This window comes from Simochromis diagramma, unplaced genomic scaffold, assembly GCF_900408965.1.
Source record: "Simochromis diagramma unplaced genomic scaffold, fSimDia1.1 OVJJ01000371.1, whole genome shotgun sequence".
NCBI lineage: Eukaryota > Metazoa > Chordata > Actinopteri > Cichliformes > Cichlidae > Simochromis > Simochromis diagramma.
This window is the reverse complement of record NW_024386920.1, coordinates 5,607,660-5,626,404: the sequence shown is the minus strand read 5'-3', so window position 1 is coordinate 5,626,404 and position 18,745 is coordinate 5,607,660. Positions and strand designations below refer to the sequence as shown.

Genomic DNA, 18,745 nt, shown 5'->3' with positions numbered 1-18,745 from the left:
CTTCACATTTTCCAAAGCTTTCCAGTGGGCCATGTTGGGAGTCTTTGGCGGGCTGAATCTGGCCCCCAAAGCCTCATGTTTGACAAGTTGTGTTAAATGTATTGAGTGTGAGCTTACAGCTTTCTTTTTCTGCAAATAAGATCACTGCAGTCTCGTATCTCACAACAAACTTCAGACTGTGGCAGCAGGAAGTGGACACTGATAACACCACTTCCACAGTAACTTCACTTGAAATATGTCAACATTTTGCCGTCATTAAGTAACATTTGCTCTTCCTGTCTGTCTTGTTGTTTTCCATAACTCAAGGAACTTGTACAGCTTTTCAGTTAAGACTAGTGGATGCAAACACATTTGTTCTGTCACCCCACCAGCCATCTGGAAGTTGTTTAACTTCAAAGTTTAAAAAGTAAACTTGATGAAGCAATACAGACACTGAAGTTTCCTGTTATAATTATCGGTCATTGCTTTTGAACACAAACCAGATGGGCTTGTAAAGCAAAACAAAATGAGATTACAAACAAGGACCATTCTTACAAACTGCAAAAAGTTACAAATTATTCTGTAGTATAACTTTTTTTAATAGTCACACAAGGTTGGAGGCTCTACTCTCCAATTCAAAAATCACACAAATTATACAAAAAGTATAAAAATAATCACAACAGACAAAATACTTTTTCAGTAGTCGGTCTGTTTAACTAAACATTAACCCCAGTTGTCTGTGTCCTGCTTTGAGCGTTTCGATCTATTTTCCCGACCGGACCGTATCACTGTAGCTCCTTAAAGACGAGCAGTTAGAAAAAAAGCTCCAGGAAAAATGCATGATGGACCGGCAGGTCGAGTCTTTGTGGGATTTCGGCCATTGAGAGCACGTCTTCGGTCATGAGGAAGGCGATGGGCCCGACGCGGGTCCACACACACTTCTCACACAGCGGCCCGCCTTGAGACAACCCATCGGTCTGCAGGAGGGCAAAAGTAGAAACAAGAATTAAATAATATTCTTATATTATAATATTATCCTTTACATCAAAGAAGGGTCTTACACATCGCATCTGCTGTCGGCACATGATGAAGGCTGAGCCTGGGGTGATGCAGTTGGGACAGTTTGCGATGGAGCATGGGAGAGGCTGGTCGCTCTTCAGTAGGGAACTGGGCATCTCTGACCTAAAAAAGTACTCCTAGAGATAACAGTGAGAAATGGCAGACAGTTTCATTTATATGGATAAAACCGCCTGGAATACAAGGAGCAGGACATTTGATAGACAGTCTGGGAGCGCACACGCTAAAAACCAAACCCATGAGCCAAATCCAGCCCACCCGTGTCACCCAGCTGTTGCTGTGATGTGCACTGACACTCGTAAAGCATAAACCATGTCAAACTACATGTGGCACAACTTTTAGCTTTTGAGTTTCACAAGGCTGAACATGAAAAGAATCGTCTATGTACAAGAACAAAACGAATAGATGCCCATAGTAACAGTAGCTGGTCTTAGTGACTCAGCTATAAGGTGGCTGTTCTGAATAGTTTTACATTTGGCTGGAGTCAGCGTCACTGCTGGCAGCATGATATGATACCTAGAACCTACAGAGGTTGCACAAGTAGTCTCACATCATTATCTTTCATTGCCAAAAGGTTTGCAGTGTCTCCCAGCACAGTCTAAGAGAATGGAGAAGATTCCAGCAGACAGGCAGTTACTTCAGTCTCAGACCAATCTAAAACAGACTTTGTGAGGGTGGCCTAAGGACCCAACATCCTTTACTGGGCCCTGCATTCACTGCCTGGCATTGGTATTTGTCATATGATATCAGAATTGGCAGTTCTACCACTGATGCCCTGTGTGATAACAACAGGTTCACCCTGAGCACATGTAACGGACGTGAAAGGGTCTGGAGAAGCCATGGAGAGCATTATGCTGCCTGTAACATTGTTCAGTATGACCAGTTTGGTAGTGGATCAGTGATGGTCTGGGAAGCATATCCATCGAGGGACACACAGACCTCTACAGGTTAGGCAAAAGCACCCCGACTCCCATTAGGTATCGAGATGAAGTTCTTGGTGAGACCCTACGGTGGTGCAGTGGGTGCAGTTCGTCCTCCAGATGAACACTGAAATTACCATGGTAACAACACTCCATGAAAAAGAAACAATACAGGGCTCATAAGTTTTGGTAATAATTTATAGACAGAGAAGTGAAAGCCACTTGAGAAAACACAGGAAGTATAAAAGCAGAGCAAACATGATCAGCTATTTTTGTTTCTTCTTGCTTCAGGGAGATTCCTTCACTGTTTAAAGCTGCTATCGTATCAAAATCTGTTTCCTTAACCATCACACGTATATATAAAATCCTTAAACCATCTAGGAGGAGACAGAGGGTAAATTGTAAACGTAAACTGCACTTGCGATGGCAGCATTAACTTCATTGCTGTTGTGTTACCAAAGTTTCAAACTCTGTGTGCACTTTTTGTTTTTTCAAAAGAAAAAAAAAAAAAAACTGAGGTGAAGGTGTCATTACCACATACCCGTCTCCAAACAGAATCCAACAACCACCCAAGAAGCAAAAAGAAAAGAGAACAACAGCAGACTATTATGGCCATGCAATTTGCCCACCACTCCTTTTAGAGTGTGCGTTCTAGACTGTTTGGCTTTCTGCAAAAACTGATCTCACTGACTCGGCTCCCAACATCTGTACACTGACTGGGCTGCATTTACAATGGGAAAACTTTATCGTGGAGTTCAGGCAACAGTCTATGTTTACAAAAGATAATCAAAGCTTGATAAAACCTCCCTAAACAGAAAACGTTTTAGTTTAGCTGTACTGGAAATATAAGGGGCTGAAAATCAAAGTCCTTTGAGTCACTGGAAATGCTAATTAACAAATACAGTGCTTTCAAAATACATCAGATCAATGAGAAAAAAAAAATCATACTGGATATCTATACTGACATGGGAACAAAATAACAAAAGGATGTCACATCATTTGATGGAAATGAAAATGATCATCCCACAGAGGGATGAATTTAAAGACACCCTGAAAATCAAAGTGAAGAAAATGATGCTGCAGGCTGTTTCAATTTGCACCACCAAACCAGCCACGTTTGATGATGAAGCACAGTGTTCTCCATGGCTTCTCCACACCCTTTCACGCTTGTAACAACCCTCCTAGAAATCTCCTCCATGCTCTTCAGACTGTGCTGGGAGACACAGCAAACCTTCTGGCAAAGACATGCATTGATGTCCCATCTGAAAGAGTTGGACTACCTGTGCAACCTCTGTAGGGCCCAGGTACCTCCTCATGCTGACCCTAGCTTAGCTAAATGCTAAACTAGTGGAGAAACAGTCAGAAAAAAAAGATGAGGAAAAACTTTCAGTGTCCAGCAAGTCATGTCTTTTTTTCCTCTGACAAAAGGGAAACACTGAGCACCTTATATTATATTTTGTATTGAGGAAAGGGTGATTAGTGTTTGTATATACTGTCAAACAGTGATCACTGTCAAGAAGTGGTATTAAAAAAAGATTTTTTTTTTTTTAATTGTTGGCACAGCTGCCTGTTATAGCAGTCGCTGTTCTACTTCATTGCTTTTTTTTTGCTTTTTCCTTCTTTTTTTTATTTTCACACTGAAAGTTCTGCTGCCTGGAATAAATCCTGTAATCAGCTTGGGTCGTCTTCCAGATCCTGAAAGGAGTGACCCATCCGAATATCTTGTACTTACGTACAGATTTTAAGAAATCGCTCAGAAAGACATGACCAAATTTTGTAAATCTACAATTCTCCATTTAATTTTCCCAATTCTTGTTTTTGGAAGTCATTAAAAATATCTGCTGTGTAATCATTCCACCTTGGAAAAAGAATAGTTCAAAGAAATCCCCCCAAAAAGACCCACATAATTATGACAGTCATGCCCATGATGAGTGTATGGAAACTTCCAGCACAACTGTATTTGTTTCATGGAGCTGGAGCTGCATTTAAACTTCCCCAACCACATTCTGTACCTGGCTTTGGGGTTTTTCAGTCCGGAAGGCAGCAGAGGGATTGATACATTTTTGGACTGAAAGTCATGCAAACCTGGTCATGTTACTGCAAAGAAATACTTCTTTATCCTGAATACTGCCACGTGTAAAATGTGCTGAAAAGTAATTTTTGGAGGAAATTCTGTCTTTGAATCATAATGGAAAACACATGGATCCAAACCACCCTCAGTGCCACTTACTGGAAATTACAGGACACACAGTAAGGGAGAAGCAGCATTGCAGTAATCTGAAACTAGGAAGTCAACGACACTGTGTGGCTTCAAGCGTCAATAGGCGAAAGGATTGACAACGTGAAGCTGGGCGGGTCCCGAGTTGAGAGCAAGGGGCAGCTTTTTTTCGTTCTTTAGATTTTCTCATTTCTTCATTCTTTTAAATGTGCTCCAGGTTGTGTTTAATGCTGTAACTGCTGTGACAGTCATTTCTCAAGGTTTGGTTTAAATGAAGTGCATCTATTCTCATGACCGTGTTGTTTTGATGCCATTATGAGGTTTACATGTGAAGGCGTTACTGAAACTGCACAGCAATAGGATAAGAAGTGAGATGCACAGTGTGAGAGTTTCGTACCCCAGCCATTGTGATGATGCGCCGGATGTTTTTTGTGATGATGAGAGTCGTTTTGGCACGAGTGACAGCCACGTACAGCAGGTTCCACTCATCGTCAGGAATTTTAGCTGTGTGTCGGGGGGAGAAACAACAACAGTTAAACAACATTCCCGCTTTCAGGTAGAAATTATCCTCCTTACTAGACGTGCTTCATGCCACTCATGATAAAAAAGGTCCAAGAAAAAAAAAACAACAAGCCAAAAAACATAACATACCAAATGAGAATTCAGGACTGTGGCGCAGGTTGTGCTTAGAACAGGGAACCTTGACAAAGTCATCAGTGACCATCACAGTGTCAAACTCCAGACCTTTAGACTTATGGACAGTTCCAACTATGAAGTCTGGAAGGAGAGCCAGAACACAGAGTGGAAAAACAACACTCATTAAAAGAAAGACTCCATCCTCCAGACAATTAAAGTCATCTATCTAATCCTGAAAGAAAAAAGAGAGACAAAAGAAAAGATGTTCCAGCTCATGTGAACATCTCCATAACAATAAAATAAATAGTCTATAGTTGCTGATGGTGAGGTTTGAGAGACAAAGACTGTCACTGAGTAAGAAGACGACGAGTCCCCTGCTTTTTTTCCCTCTTGCTTCACTTCCTGGTGCTTGTTTCAATTTCAACAAATCAGCATCAAATTAAATAAAAAATTATTAAACACATAGAAAATTATTGAGTGTCGGCAGTGGTTATAGTGATGGCTGTCATCCACGTCATTTAAGCCCCTGGCATGACGCATGAAGTCATCACGAGAAGATTTATAGACATCACTATAAGGTTAATGTGAATGAGTCAGCAAAGGGATTTGGAATCATCTTCAAATTATTTAGAACAAATCCACTGTATTTTACTGTGATGGAGTCTGTACTGACCACCCCAACACAACAAACCAGGGTAGAAGAAGATTTTATTGGATGCAGATTCATATTTCAGGAGCTTTCACATGTACATGTAGTTAAAGAAAGGAACTGTGCAGAACTGACCCAAATCAAAGGTGCAGCAGGACAAAATAAGAGCCGGGAGTCAGTTTGCCAGTTTAAAAAAAAAAAAAGAAAAAGAAAAAGAAAAACATGAAAGGATCCATCCTGCCTTCTGTCAACCATTCAGGCTGTGTCTTGATTCATGCTCAGTCATCCAGATAAGTAAATCCCAAAGAAGATTCTGTTCTTCTGGACGTAGCGCTCTCAGTGCGAGAAACGTTTCTTCACTCATCCAAGTGACTGCAACTGTACTTTTTATAAGATTGGGGAAACCCGCAGTGAGCTGAGACTGAAGAAGTCACTTGGATGAGTGACAAAACGTTTCTCGCACTGAAAACGCTACGTCCAGATGAATAGAAGAAACTTTTGTGCATTGAGGCTGTGGGTACTGGTAGTGTAGTGATATAGCGAGGATTTTCTTGACACACCTTGGGGTCCATTATTAACAACTGAGCATTGTTTAAACATGACAACCACACGAAAGAAGTCCCAATGTACCCATGAGAAAACGGGTACATTGTGTCCTCCAAATCTGAGGTCATAGTCCTCAGCCGGAAAAGGGTGCAGCGCCCACTCCAGGTTAGGGACGAGTTTCTGCCCCAAGTGGAGGAGTTTAAATATCTCAGGGTCTTGTTCACGAATGATGGAAGAAGAGAGCGGGAGTTCGACAGACGGATTGGTGCTGCAGCTGCAGTGATGCTGTACCGGTCCATCATGGTGAAGAAAGAGCTGAGTGTAAAAGCGAAGCTCTCAATTTACTGGTCGATCTACGTCACTAACAGGAGATTCACATCATGTATGTGCAGCTGACAAATCTGAAGCAAGTCTGTGATTATGTTATGTCATCATGAACCACAAACTGAAGTGGAACTGGAAGCAGAGCTTTCAAATGGACAACAAACACAAGCAAATTCAAGAATAGCTAAAAATGAAGTAATGGATGTTTATGCTCCACCAAAGTAAAAAAAAAAAAAAAAAAAAAAAAAAAAAAAAAAAAAAAAAAAAAAAAGTTTGAATTCCCCAGAAATGCTGTACAAACATTTGAATCTGGCTGCATGCAAAAATCTGAAGGGGATTTTTATCAGTGTGGTTAAAATAGCACCATGTAGAAAGCAGAAGTTGTCTTTTTTCCTCCCACGACACGATATTCCTCACTATTGTACAGTTACATCGTATCCTACTACGTTCTAAACGGAAATACAAAATCCAGTTTTTGAGTGAATGTAAAACCTAAAGAAACAAGCAAGAATCAGGAAAAAAACTGAGCTGCCGTTTCTTCATTTTTCAGCAAACACAAAATTATTTTAACTTCTAAAATCAATCCCGCTTTTGATACCCAAAAAGAAATTTTCCATCCTTATTTGAGGAAAGGAATAAGTGTTTCTATCTTGGCCAGGTCTCCCTTGAAAAAGAGTTTTTAATCTCAATGAGATCTTCCTGGTTAAATAAAGGTTAAAAAAAATAAATAAATTAAATTCTTTTTAGTAACTGAAGTCACTTTATTAAGTTATTATTTTTCCAGGCTTCTTTGTGGATAATGCTGTGTGTGTGTGTGTGTGTGTGTGTGTGTGTGTGTGTGTGTGTGTGTGTGTACCTGCATTGCATAAATCGTTTTCAGAACAGGCCTTCAGTCTTGACACCAGCTCGGGGATTCGTTTCCGATACTTTTCCACGATGGTCACCTTTGCTTGAAGTTCATTATCTTCTGTTTGTTCAACATAATTTTTGAAAGCAAAGAAGGGATTCTCACTTCGACGAGAGGCGAACGAGCGGATCAGGGGGTCCCTGATGTCTGAAAGCAGAGAAAGTTCAACATTAGTGTCCGAAGTTTGAGTTCTTTGAAACGCTGCTTTTCTTTTTTTTTTTACTTCATTTGTAAAACTAGAGCAATAACACAGCACAGAACAACGGAAATAAAGAGATTATTAAATATGTCCTGATCGTGGTTAAAAGAAGGAGTATGAATAAGGTTGATTATCACTGCAGGGTTATGGACTTGAGGACTTCGTGGACATCTTTAATATTTGGATCATGATCAGAGGAAAGATGTTACCTCATGGATCTTTGAATACCTGAACTTCCAAAACACATTTGGGAACTTTTCAAGAGTTTTTTAAACAAACAGTAAATGAAAGTGCTTGAGAACCGGACTCCCCACCAAATCTTTTGAACTGAACAAAACTTCTCAGATGAGAAGTGAAACGTCTTTGGAAACCTAAAAAATGAATCCCATTACCTTCAAGTTAAGCGCCTGACCTGGATGACTGAACCTACACAAACAAAGCTGTTGAAAGCACTAAAAGCCTAATATAAACCTTTTACCTAAAGGAAATAAATTATAATTACAGAATAAAAACTTTCTTTTCATGGGCCAGAGATACACTTTGTTATTTACTTTTTTTTTTCTTCCCCTAAACAAAGCAACAATATGATTATTAGGATTTTGAAAGTTGCTGCTAAACAGCCACCTTCAGTCCCCACAATCTAACAGTGGCTGGTAAGATATGTTCGGCTCTGGTATCAATGGCAAGCTATAGAGCCACTCCAATCAGAAGATGGAGCAGATGGTGTAAAAAGTGCAGAACAGGGAGCATCATTGCTCAATGCAGTTTGAAAGAGAGCAGATGGATTAAAACATGCATACAATTTATTTATTTGGCAAAGCAAATATACCACAAATATACTCCTGTCACAATATTCTCATGCTATGGGAAATACTATATTCCATTGCTGTGTATCATTTTATTCTTACAGTGAGGTCTTCGTTCTCCTTCTTGGAGCTGCTGCCCTGTTTGCTGCAGCAGGTGCCATACATCCATGATACGGTCCAGCCCGATGTTCTTTATATCCTGAGGGAAAATATCAATATCACATACTGATTTCTAAACGTTACATACATTGATAACAAACAATAAAGTCTTCATTTTTGATCAAATTTAACCCGCAACGTAACTCATCCCTTCGTATAATTATATGTGGATACACACTCACGCCGATGAAGTGGAGCCTGCAGCTGGGATTTGCATCTGTAAGTCGAACGGCTTCACTAAACACGCCGAAATTGCACCTAGATAAGATAGCTGTCTTCCCTCGGCTTTGGCATGCACCTGCCCCCACAGCCTCAACGACTCTGTCTGCAGCATTGTCACACACCCCGCCTACAGAATAAATAAAACAGTCAAAATCAATTATGCTCAAGTCTTTAAAAAACTGAAACTGGTTCTGAAAAACCACATATTTTTTCATTTTTAGGAAGAGTTTACCCTTCTGGTTTCCTCCGACAAGAATTTTCTGAACTCCCTTGCAAACTTTGAGGATGGTGGCACCCACATAGGCGATCTCAGCACCAAATCGAAAGCTCTGGACAACATAAATGGCATGAAGGTTTAATAATAGGAGCAAAAAGATTATACATGCTTGATCCTTTTTTTTTTTTTTATAAAGACATTTAGAATTTACAGTTGAATAGCAGGGGAAAGTATAACTGCAAACTTTATAACATGCTTCAATACAATTTTATTTATACAGCACCAAATCACAACAACAGTCACCATTTGAAGGTAAAGACCCTACAATAACACAGAGAAAACCCCAATAATCATACGACATGAGCAAGTACTTGGCGACAGTGGGAAGGAAAAACTCCCTTTTAACAAGAAGAAACCTCTGGCAGAACCAGGCTCGGGGAGGGGCGGCCATCTGCTGTGACCGATTTATTTAGGGTGAGAGGAGGAAAAGATGCACACGAGGCAGTTGTCTTCCTGCTTGCAGGCGTCAGTCAGCTACTTGACACACGCCAACATAAGCAGGTTAAGTGAAGATAACATGCTACTTGAAACTGATAGCAGTTTTTCCTAGTGACATCATAACTCCTGCAGGAATATTTGGAAGAATCAGCCAAAGTGAAGCTGCAATCTCCCACGTTTAAGCTGAATGAGTGAGATGGTCACATGTCCTTTAATCTTCTTCAACTGCAACCTGATGTGCATTGTAACTGCTGATGTGCATGACTATGAGCTACTAGCTAATATTAGCTACTACTAGATTTAAGGTTTTAACTTTTCCTTGGAACTCCAAACTGACTGACAACATGCCAAAGGAAACTGCCGGTGTGGTCGCACTGTGCTAAAATGGAAAACGGATGGCCAAAAAGCTGAGTTTAAGCTTTGTTTACATGTCACCAGACTGTATCTGATGTCTCCTCTTTCATATAAACAGATGCCAAATGCAACAGTTCAACTCTTCTGGGACAGCTTTCTACAAGATGTAGGAGTGTGTTTATGGGAACAAAAACATTCTTTTTGATGATTATTCCAAAAGCACATTTGAGGTCCAGACTGTTCCTGCAAAGTTGGGAGCATGAAGTTGTGCAACATGTTTTGGTATGCTGAAGCGTTAAGGGTACCTTTCAGTAGAACTAAGGGGCCAATGCAGTGGTGGTGCTCTACACCACCACTGCATCCAACGCTTTGCATTCCGCTTGATGATGCAAGGCTTGCATGCAGCTGCTCAGGCATGAAGCTCTATACCCACCGCTCTTGAGCTAATCTGAAGCTTACATGAACTTTGGACGTCTGCGGCGATTGATTTTTCAGAAAGCCTCTGCACACTATGGGCCTCGGCACCTGCTGACCTCGTTCTGTGATTTTATGCGGCCTACAATCTCATGGCTGTGTCGCTGTCATTCTCAATCGTTTCCCCTTTGTTATAATATCACTAACATCTGACTGTGGAATATTTAGTAGCGAGGAGCATGTGGCATCTATCACGGTACCACACTGGAATTCACTGAGCTCTTGAGAGCGATTCTATCACCAATGTTTATAGAAGCAGTCTGCATGCCTGGGTGATTTTATCCACCTGTGGTCATGGAAGTGACTGGAACACCTGAATTCAATGATGTAGATGGGTGAGTGAATACTTTTGGCAGTATAGTGTATCTTTCTTCTTTTGCTGTATTTGTCAACTTTGACACATGTGATGCTAAATAACATTTTCTGTCCACGTTTACCTCGGTGTGTTTGGGTAGTTGTGTGTACCTGGGTGAGGTAATAGATGTGGGTGTGTTCAACAACATTCAAGGCATTAACAGCTCCTCTGAAGGTGTAGATCTGCTGATGAGGATCGCCAACCAGGATTTTCCCACAGCTCTGAGACAGCAGCACATCCATGATGGCTGAAACAAAACAAACAACAGTCAGTGGACAACATGAAAGCATAAAAGCTGAGCTAAATCATCAAGGATTTGCTTTTCTGCAAACATGTGAGCCTGTGGGAGTATTTCAGTACCGGGAGTGCAGTCCTGGGCTTCATCAATGAAAAGAGCATTGTATGCACCCGACAAGCAAGGCTTTGGGTCTTGGAGCTGCCATAACTTTAGGTAACCTGGGAATGAAATGTTCCAGTGATCCTCCATCATTTCTTTACACAACGTAGTAAACATAATTATATTTCTTCATTTCACAGTTGGCGTACCATCGTGGGTCATGTAATAGGCATCTTTTGACTTCTCATTCAGATCCTTCATTTTTTTCCAGATTCTCTGTGCATCACGAACGACCAACTGAAACAAGGATTTCATGATAACACAAAACACACTTTAGATGTAGTTTCATAATAATTTACTTCATAGGTACAGCGCCGATCTTTTATATACTTTAAAACGTTTATACCAGTTTTTCATCATGATCTATATCCTTGCGGAAGTTGTTTTTAGTCACACGAGAGTTGGGAACATGTCTTATAGTGATGGTTTCATCTGTAGAAGCCATAAAGGCATTGAGGGTTGTCATAACCACTTTGGCCTTGGTGAAGCCACCGCGGCCTTTGGGCAGAACAGAACTGATGGCGAAAGCCTTCATGTTAAAGGTCAGCTTGTCACGGAATTTGTATCTGAAAGGGAGAGAAGAGAGCACGATAGTATTAAAACGAAGGCCTGCCATCACGAGCATCTGAGAACTCCGATTCTCACCTCTTCCCTACGTCATTATAGGCCAACGAGTGGACGGTCTTGCAGTCCACGTTCCTGGGGAAGCGGCGGCGTGCCTCCGAAGCCACAGAATTGTTGAAGGCCACATAAAGGAAGCGAAGGTCCGGCCGCTGCTCAGCGTACTTCACTAGTGTGGTAGTCTTCCCAGTACCTGTGTCACACAGCACTGACCTTTAATGAAGCTACGACACAAAGACCCGTCATCTGCAAATGTAGCCTACATCACACAAGCTGCACTGATGACAAAAGATTCATATTTTACATCTATGTTCCCTACGGGCTGACTGCATCTTTATACCACTGTCTGCTGCAGAACCTTAAAGAGAACGGAGGTAAAATGGCTCATTTCAGGCTAAAAGGCTTCATGTAATCATGTAACGCTCCTCCAGGGCAATCCCACAGCTATAACATAAAGAAATGAGCGTATAAAAATGAGCATATTAGACCCATTTTACCAAGGTGTTATAAAGGAGAAAGAGCGCCCCCTGGTGATGTATCAAATCCTATAGCATTAAACTTATTTAGTGCAGAGGGTACATGCAATGGGAACGAATGGGAAAAGTTAATAAAAATGGACATTGCAGTGTTGTTCTTCCATAAACATTCAATCCACTGGCCAGTGACACATACTCTGGCTGGCCTAAAAGATTCATGTAAGGGCACTGTCTCCAATTCCACTTCTTTACTGTACCTGCAAATGCTATTATCTTAACCACGTGGTCATCCTGGATATTGTGGCTGAGGATCTGCTGCTGTTCTTGCGTGAGGTGGATCTGGGGCCGCCTAGCAGAGACACCAGAAACAAACAAAAAAAAAGTGCTAAAACTCCTCAAGCATCAGTCCAGCTCTAATTATTTAAATGTCTGCTGAATATTACATATACAAGTTCAGAAAAAAAGAAAATCACACTGGCTGTTAGTTTATTATGTGAATAAGCAAAAATCAATCCGAAAAAAATGGTCTCCAGTGAATTAGTTTGGCCTGCAGTTTGAATCCCTCTTAAGACAGTTAAACAAACATCATGAGCTGAAACATGATTAGATCCAGAAAAAAAAGGACTGAACCTCCATCAAGGAAGGTTTAAGCAACTTGCAAGTAATTATGACGGTATAAGGGGAGGAGGACTCGCTCTTTATGTAAACAACCGCTGGTGTTCCTCTAGTCACGTTAAGGTGAGGACAGCTGTGCGTAATAAACACACTGAACTGTTAGCAATCGGTCTTCGACCGTATTATCTACCGTGAGAGTTTTCCCTCGTCATAATTATCATTGTTTACTCCCCTGGGCAGGGCTGATCACAACCTTGTCCACCTCCAGCCCTTTTACAAACCTATCATCCCGAGGCAACCTGCAGTCACAAAAATTGTTATAAGATGGACAAGGAAGACAGAAGAGACTCTGCAGGGCTGCTTTGAGGCAACGGACTGGGATGTTCTCTGTAATGCTCATGGGGACAATTTTGACAATCTGACTGGCTGTGTTACAGACTATAGCAACTTCTGTGCGGAAAATGCGGTTCCCAAAAAAAACATTCATTGCTTCCCCAACAATAAACCTTGTTACCCAAGGTAACATCAAAGCTACGCTAAACAAGAAAAAGAGATTTTTCAGAAACTGTGACAAAGAACAGTTGAAATGTGTGCAGAAGGAGCTTAAAGCCAAGACTGCTGAGGGAAACAAGTCCCTCAGAAGAAAGCTGGAAAGCAAACTCCAAGAAAACAATACCAGGGAGGTGTGGAAGGGAATGTGGGCCATTACTGGCCTGAGACAAAAGAGGTGTGTGGATGGATGGGGATGTTGAATGTGCAATCAACCTAAATCTGCACTTCAATAGGTTTGACTGCCCTGCATCTCCTGTCCCCACACCCAGCTCTTCCCATCTTCTTCATTTTCCTCCCCCCCCCTCCTGCTCCCTCAGCCTGTCTCTCTTTGTCCCTCTCAGCAGATGACATCAAAAGGGAACTGTGCATACTCCACTCCAGCAAATCTGCTGGCCTTGATAGTGTCTGTTCCAGGGCCCTCAGGTGCTGTGCTGCTCAGCTGTCTAGAGCTCTACATCAGATCTTTAACATGAGTCTGAAACTGCAGAGGGTCCCATCACTCTGGAAGACATCCTGCCTGGTTCCTGTCCCCAAAAAGATCAACCCGTCGATCCCCAGTGACTACAAGCCAGTGGCTCTGACCTCACACGTCATGAAGACGCTGGAGACTCACCTGCATCTGCTGGTGGAGCCTTGGCTGAACTCCTTAAAGTTTGCTTATCAACCCCGTATCGCCATGGAGGACGCCATCACCTACCTGCTGGACCAGGCTTATTCTCATCTGGACATTGTTGAGAGCATTGTGAGGGTCATGTTCTTCGAATGCTTTTAACATGATCAGTCCATCAATGCTGGGCAATAAGCTCAAGAAAATGCAGGTGGATGCATCAACGGTAGCTTGGATTACGGACTATTTAACAAATTGACCACAGCATGTCTGGCTGAAGAGCTGCCACTCGGATAACATCCTAAGCAGCATGCTCCTCCTCCCACCCCTGTAACCATCAGAGGGGCTGTTGTGGAGGTAGTTGAGGACTACCGGTACCTGGGGGTACACACTGACTGTAAACTGGACGGTCCAAGAACACAGAAGCTGTCTTCAAGAAAGGCCAGAGCTGGCTTTTCCTACTGATGCAGCTTAGGTCCTTTAATGTTTGTAGGAAAATATTTACCAAGTTCTATCACTCTGTGGTAGAGAATGTTGTGTTCTTTGCAGCTTTGTGCTGCGGCAGTGGGGTGAAGACAGCTGATGGCAACAGGCTGAACAACCTGGTTAAAAAGGCTGGTTCTGTCCTGGGTGTCAGACTGGAGAACCCGATGGACGTGTCTGAGAGGAGAATGCTAGAAAAGTGTCTCAGTATCATGGACAACCCTTCTACGCCTCCATGATGGGCCATCGGAGCACACGTAGAAAAAAACTCATCGCCTCTGAATGCAGAACTGACCACCACAGGAAATCCTTCCTGCCGGTGGCAATAAGACTGTACAACTCTTCTTTCATCGGTAGATGATTTTCTAGGATTAATATGATTGTATTTTGTTCTCACTCAGATTGTGCAATATTATTCATCTCTATGTTACTGAATGTTTGTTTCATCCCCCCATCATATGCTGCTACTCTCTTTTTATTCATTGCACTAACATTATGTCACTTGTTATAATTACTTGTATCGATAGTTATGTTATTTTATTTTATCTGCACTCATTTTTTCTCTTGTAGCATTGAGCATGTTTGCGACAAAAGAATTTCCCTCGGGATAAACAAAATTCTTCTTATCTTAATCGGTTAATGGGCTTCACCTAATGAGAGTTTACCAGAGCTGACTGAAACTGCTGAGAATTATAGGATCAGTTGGAATAAATTCTTGCAACAACAAGAGAAACGCTTCAAATCACATACAGAAAGAAAGCTTGCTGAGCCGCTCTTATTCAGTCTTCTCAAAGTATTGAATAAAATATCGATATTTAGCGTCCCTGTATCGGTATTACAGAACTAACATATTTTGACCTCACCTGCTCTGTGGAGAGCTGACAGGGAAGGGGCCATTCTCCATCAGGTGGAGGACATAGTAAATGTTGTAATGCAACCTGAGCAGGCAGAAAAAAGAAAAACAAACAGTGTGACGAATGATGAGAACAGAAATCCGGATTGCTACTCGTTATTCATCTTACCTGTTACTGACAGTGACTTTGTTCCTTTCTAAAGCGAGCAGCATCATGGCCATGTGGCAGAGGTACTCTGTGATGGCCGAGTGTGACATGCAGCCCGTGAGCAGAGACACCAAGGCCTGCACATCACCAACACCCTCACTCAGGATCAGTATGACAGCCATGGCTGCATACGGGTTAGGACCCTGGAAATCAGATCCATTGTGGACACACTTTAAAACTCAGATTGTCTCTATATGATCACATGGCATTTTTTATGTATTAATGAGTGAGTCATACAGTAATTCCAAGGTTAAAGTGCTTCTGAACATCAGAAATACGCAGTCTGATGGAGGCCTCAGCTTGAGGGAAAAGGCGATGTTTCTTTACACGCTCCAGAACGTCATCTGGCCTCAAGCGCTCTCCAACCTTATGCTGAGCCATTAAACTGATAATAAAGACAACACACACAAACACACAGAGTGACATTTTAAAAATGAGAAATTGATATCAAATTCCAGTCACACACACAATGTGAGATCAGCTTATTTACACTTTTTTTTTTTTTTTACACAGCGAGGGTGGCCACAGCAACTCGTATACAGGAGAGACTTGCATCACTTCCCAAACCAACCTTCCCAGTCAGATCAGAAACAGTCATATTGGAATCATATTAACCAGAAATACATGAATAATTTTCTGCAGTTCTAGGCGAGACTTCATGTGGTGGACATTTTACAAGAACTTCAACTGTTTTGTAAGTTTTCTTATTAAAGAAAGAGTAACTTACACAACTAGCTTTCGTATGCTGTGCTCTGAAGGTGCTGGCCCTGTTATACCGCTGTTCCTCAGAATGGAGCAGATCTCCATCTCTGTATGCCTCTCTCGCATCATGTAGCGATAGTATTGTTTCTTGAAAGGCACAAACTGTGAAGAGAAGCACATCCAACATGACTTTGACATTTCGCTCCACGTGCTCATTTTCATTTTGCGATTGTTGTTTGGTGTCATCTTACCGTGCTGTCCTGGACGATGTTCCTCCAGCGATGGCAAACGAGCCTGACATTGAGGTACAGGTCCTGGGCAGGTAGGAGGCACAGCACCTCTCTCAGCACCTCCTCTGGAAGGTCGTCCATGCAGCCCTGGGGTTTCAGCAAGCCGCTTCTGCTGCCCAGGAGCCCAAAGTGGGCATCGGGAAGGGCCTCCACCTCCTCTTCTTCATTATCAATGTCACACTGGTCAAATTCATCATCATTCCCAAACATCTCAGCCGTCATTCCCTCCAGATAATCCACCTGCTGCTCTTCCTTCACCTTAGACTGCGGCATCATCTCAACAGCCAACAGGCTGGCATCGTCAATCTCCTCCTCCTCCTCGCCTGCCCCAGGCTCTGGCATCATCACAGCAGCTAAAAGACTGTCATCGATCTCCTCCTCTGTTACCCTGAGCTGTGGTGCCAAAGGTACAGCCAACAGGCTGATATCGTCATCCTCCTCTTCTTCTGCAGCTCTTGGCTCTTCCTTGGAGGTGGAAGGCAGGGAGGATTTGTGCGGACTGGAGCTGAGGACTCTCGCCACAGAAAAAAATTCATTGATACCCTTTTGTCTCCCAGAAGGACTTCCTGTGGCAGGTGCTAAGAGAAAAAGGACAAAGATTTATAATCTGATTCCTTCGACTTTTTGTCAAAAGGCAAAAAATACATCCATAAATCATTGGTTTAGTTTAGTAAGGTTGTCTGTTGTGTTCTTTCATTTGTCACTGAGCTGCTAAGTGTTGATTTATCAAATTCTAAGGTCTTTGCCGATCTCTGATAGTTTTATTGGTGGTTTTCAGCCTTACTTGCTCCAACATATCTTTGGGTCTCATATTTAAAATTGCATTAAATTTACAGTTAAATGTAGTGCACTTCAATCACAGCTTGACTGCTTGGTTTACAGTCCACTACAAAAACTGTGTCTTCCTCCTAAAGACATGACACAAAGAAGCTGGGGTGTCTGTAGCTCACGTGGTAGAGCAGGTCATCTGTTAAGCAGTCAGCACTTAACAGTTATTGATTGGGTGAATTAATTAGTTGTATAAAGTACTTTGAGTGCTCATATAGAGTTGAAAAGTGCTATATAAGAACCAGTCCATTTAACATTTACCAAGTCACATGCTCAGTGTTCCTTTTCTCACACCACACTGTAATAAAAGCTTTACACCACATTACCAAACTTTGGCCGCTTAGTGGGTGTCCTGGGGTAAAGCCCCCGGTTCGGATCACGGTTGCCCATCCTCTGGTTAAAGGTGTGAGGCCGGGTGAGGACTGCTCTTTGTCCCAGTCCATCACAGTCTTCTGCATTCAGGTGCCTCCTCTTGGCCTTTCCTAGGAAACCACACAACATCCAGACGTGGCAGAACAATTCAAATCACAGTACTGGGATTATCCTGCATGCAGGGTAAGCCTTTCCTTAGATTTCAGCCTACAATTGTTTGCTAACTAGTTTACCATTAAAGATTATATTCAGTTTTGTGGGATAAAACAAGGCAACAAGTCTAAAAAATCTCGTTAAAACTTTATTTTTCGTATACGTGCATTTCAAAAGTAGTACATGAGTACATACAGTGTACTTAGCTTTAAATCCTGAACTTACCTTTAACAGACACCTCCATTTTCTGCTGCTACACCTACAATCTTTCAGTAACAAAGCCCCATAATTTCACGTAAAGAAGTCTTTACACACGAACAGCCTCCGAAAATACACCCGAACCGTCCAAGCTAACGTCCACAAACGATCACTGCTAGCCCGTGTGTGCCTGCTAACATTAGCAGTACTTCTCCCAGAAGTACTGCTAATGCAAAAACTACTTTAAAAACGCGACTGCTCCTAAATGTAAGCGGACTAATTTAACGTTAACAGGGATTCATTGGAGAAAACGTGCATGTATGTTTTTGTTTTCGAGGAAAGCTTCTGAAGTTGCAGGTCTGGTGTAATTGGTCGGTTTGTTCTTCTTTGAATCTCAAACCAACTTGAAAGGCGCATCATCGCCACCTACTGGAAAGCTGAAATTCGCATTTTGCGACATCGAGCGAAGTTCCAGTTTTTCAATGGCTTGATCCAGATGCCACAAAGTTTTTGCAAAAGTGAGCAAGAACGATTAATGTAATCAATTTAAAAACTGATTAAATAAAATATAAAAGATTATCCTCTTATTTAAATGACAAACTAATTTGATTAGTAGACCCTTAACATAACAGACAGAACTCTGTTTGGCTTACAGGGTTCATTTACACATTCCCTGATCTTATTTGAAATGGCAGCCATGTTTCTTATGAGCATTTAACAACTGTAACAGCAAAAAAATTAAAAAAAATAATAATTAAAAAAAATGCATCATAATAGTTCGATGTTGATTAAAGTGAGCACTCTAAGCATTTGCCTTCAAATCATTTGTTCCACAAATTTCTTCACCAAA

General features: G+C 41.8%; 1 protein-coding gene across 1 annotated transcript; it reads right to left on the bottom strand.

Moving 5' to 3' along the window:
• On the bottom strand, window positions 1-18,737 carry fbxo18 (F-box DNA helicase 1). The gene is made up of 21 exons (XM_040036543.1): window positions 17,923-18,737; window positions 17,499-17,654; window positions 16,306-16,922; window positions 16,080-16,216; window positions 15,590-15,737; window positions 15,314-15,495; window positions 15,155-15,229; window positions 12,292-12,383; window positions 11,583-11,751; window positions 11,284-11,503; window positions 11,087-11,174; window positions 10,901-10,996; window positions 10,651-10,787; window positions 8,875-8,971; window positions 8,603-8,769; window positions 8,364-8,460; window positions 7,206-7,403; window positions 4,846-4,971; window positions 4,592-4,698; window positions 1,041-1,175; window positions 1-956 (listed from the first exon to the last, which is right to left on the bottom strand). Exons 1-21 carry the CDS (start codon window positions 17,939-17,941, stop codon window positions 792-794), a joined length of 3,228 nt encoding a protein of 1,075 aa, XP_039892477.1. The 5' UTR covers window positions 17,942-18,737; the 3' UTR covers window positions 1-791.
• Between the last annotated feature and the right edge of the window lie 8 nt (window positions 18,738-18,745).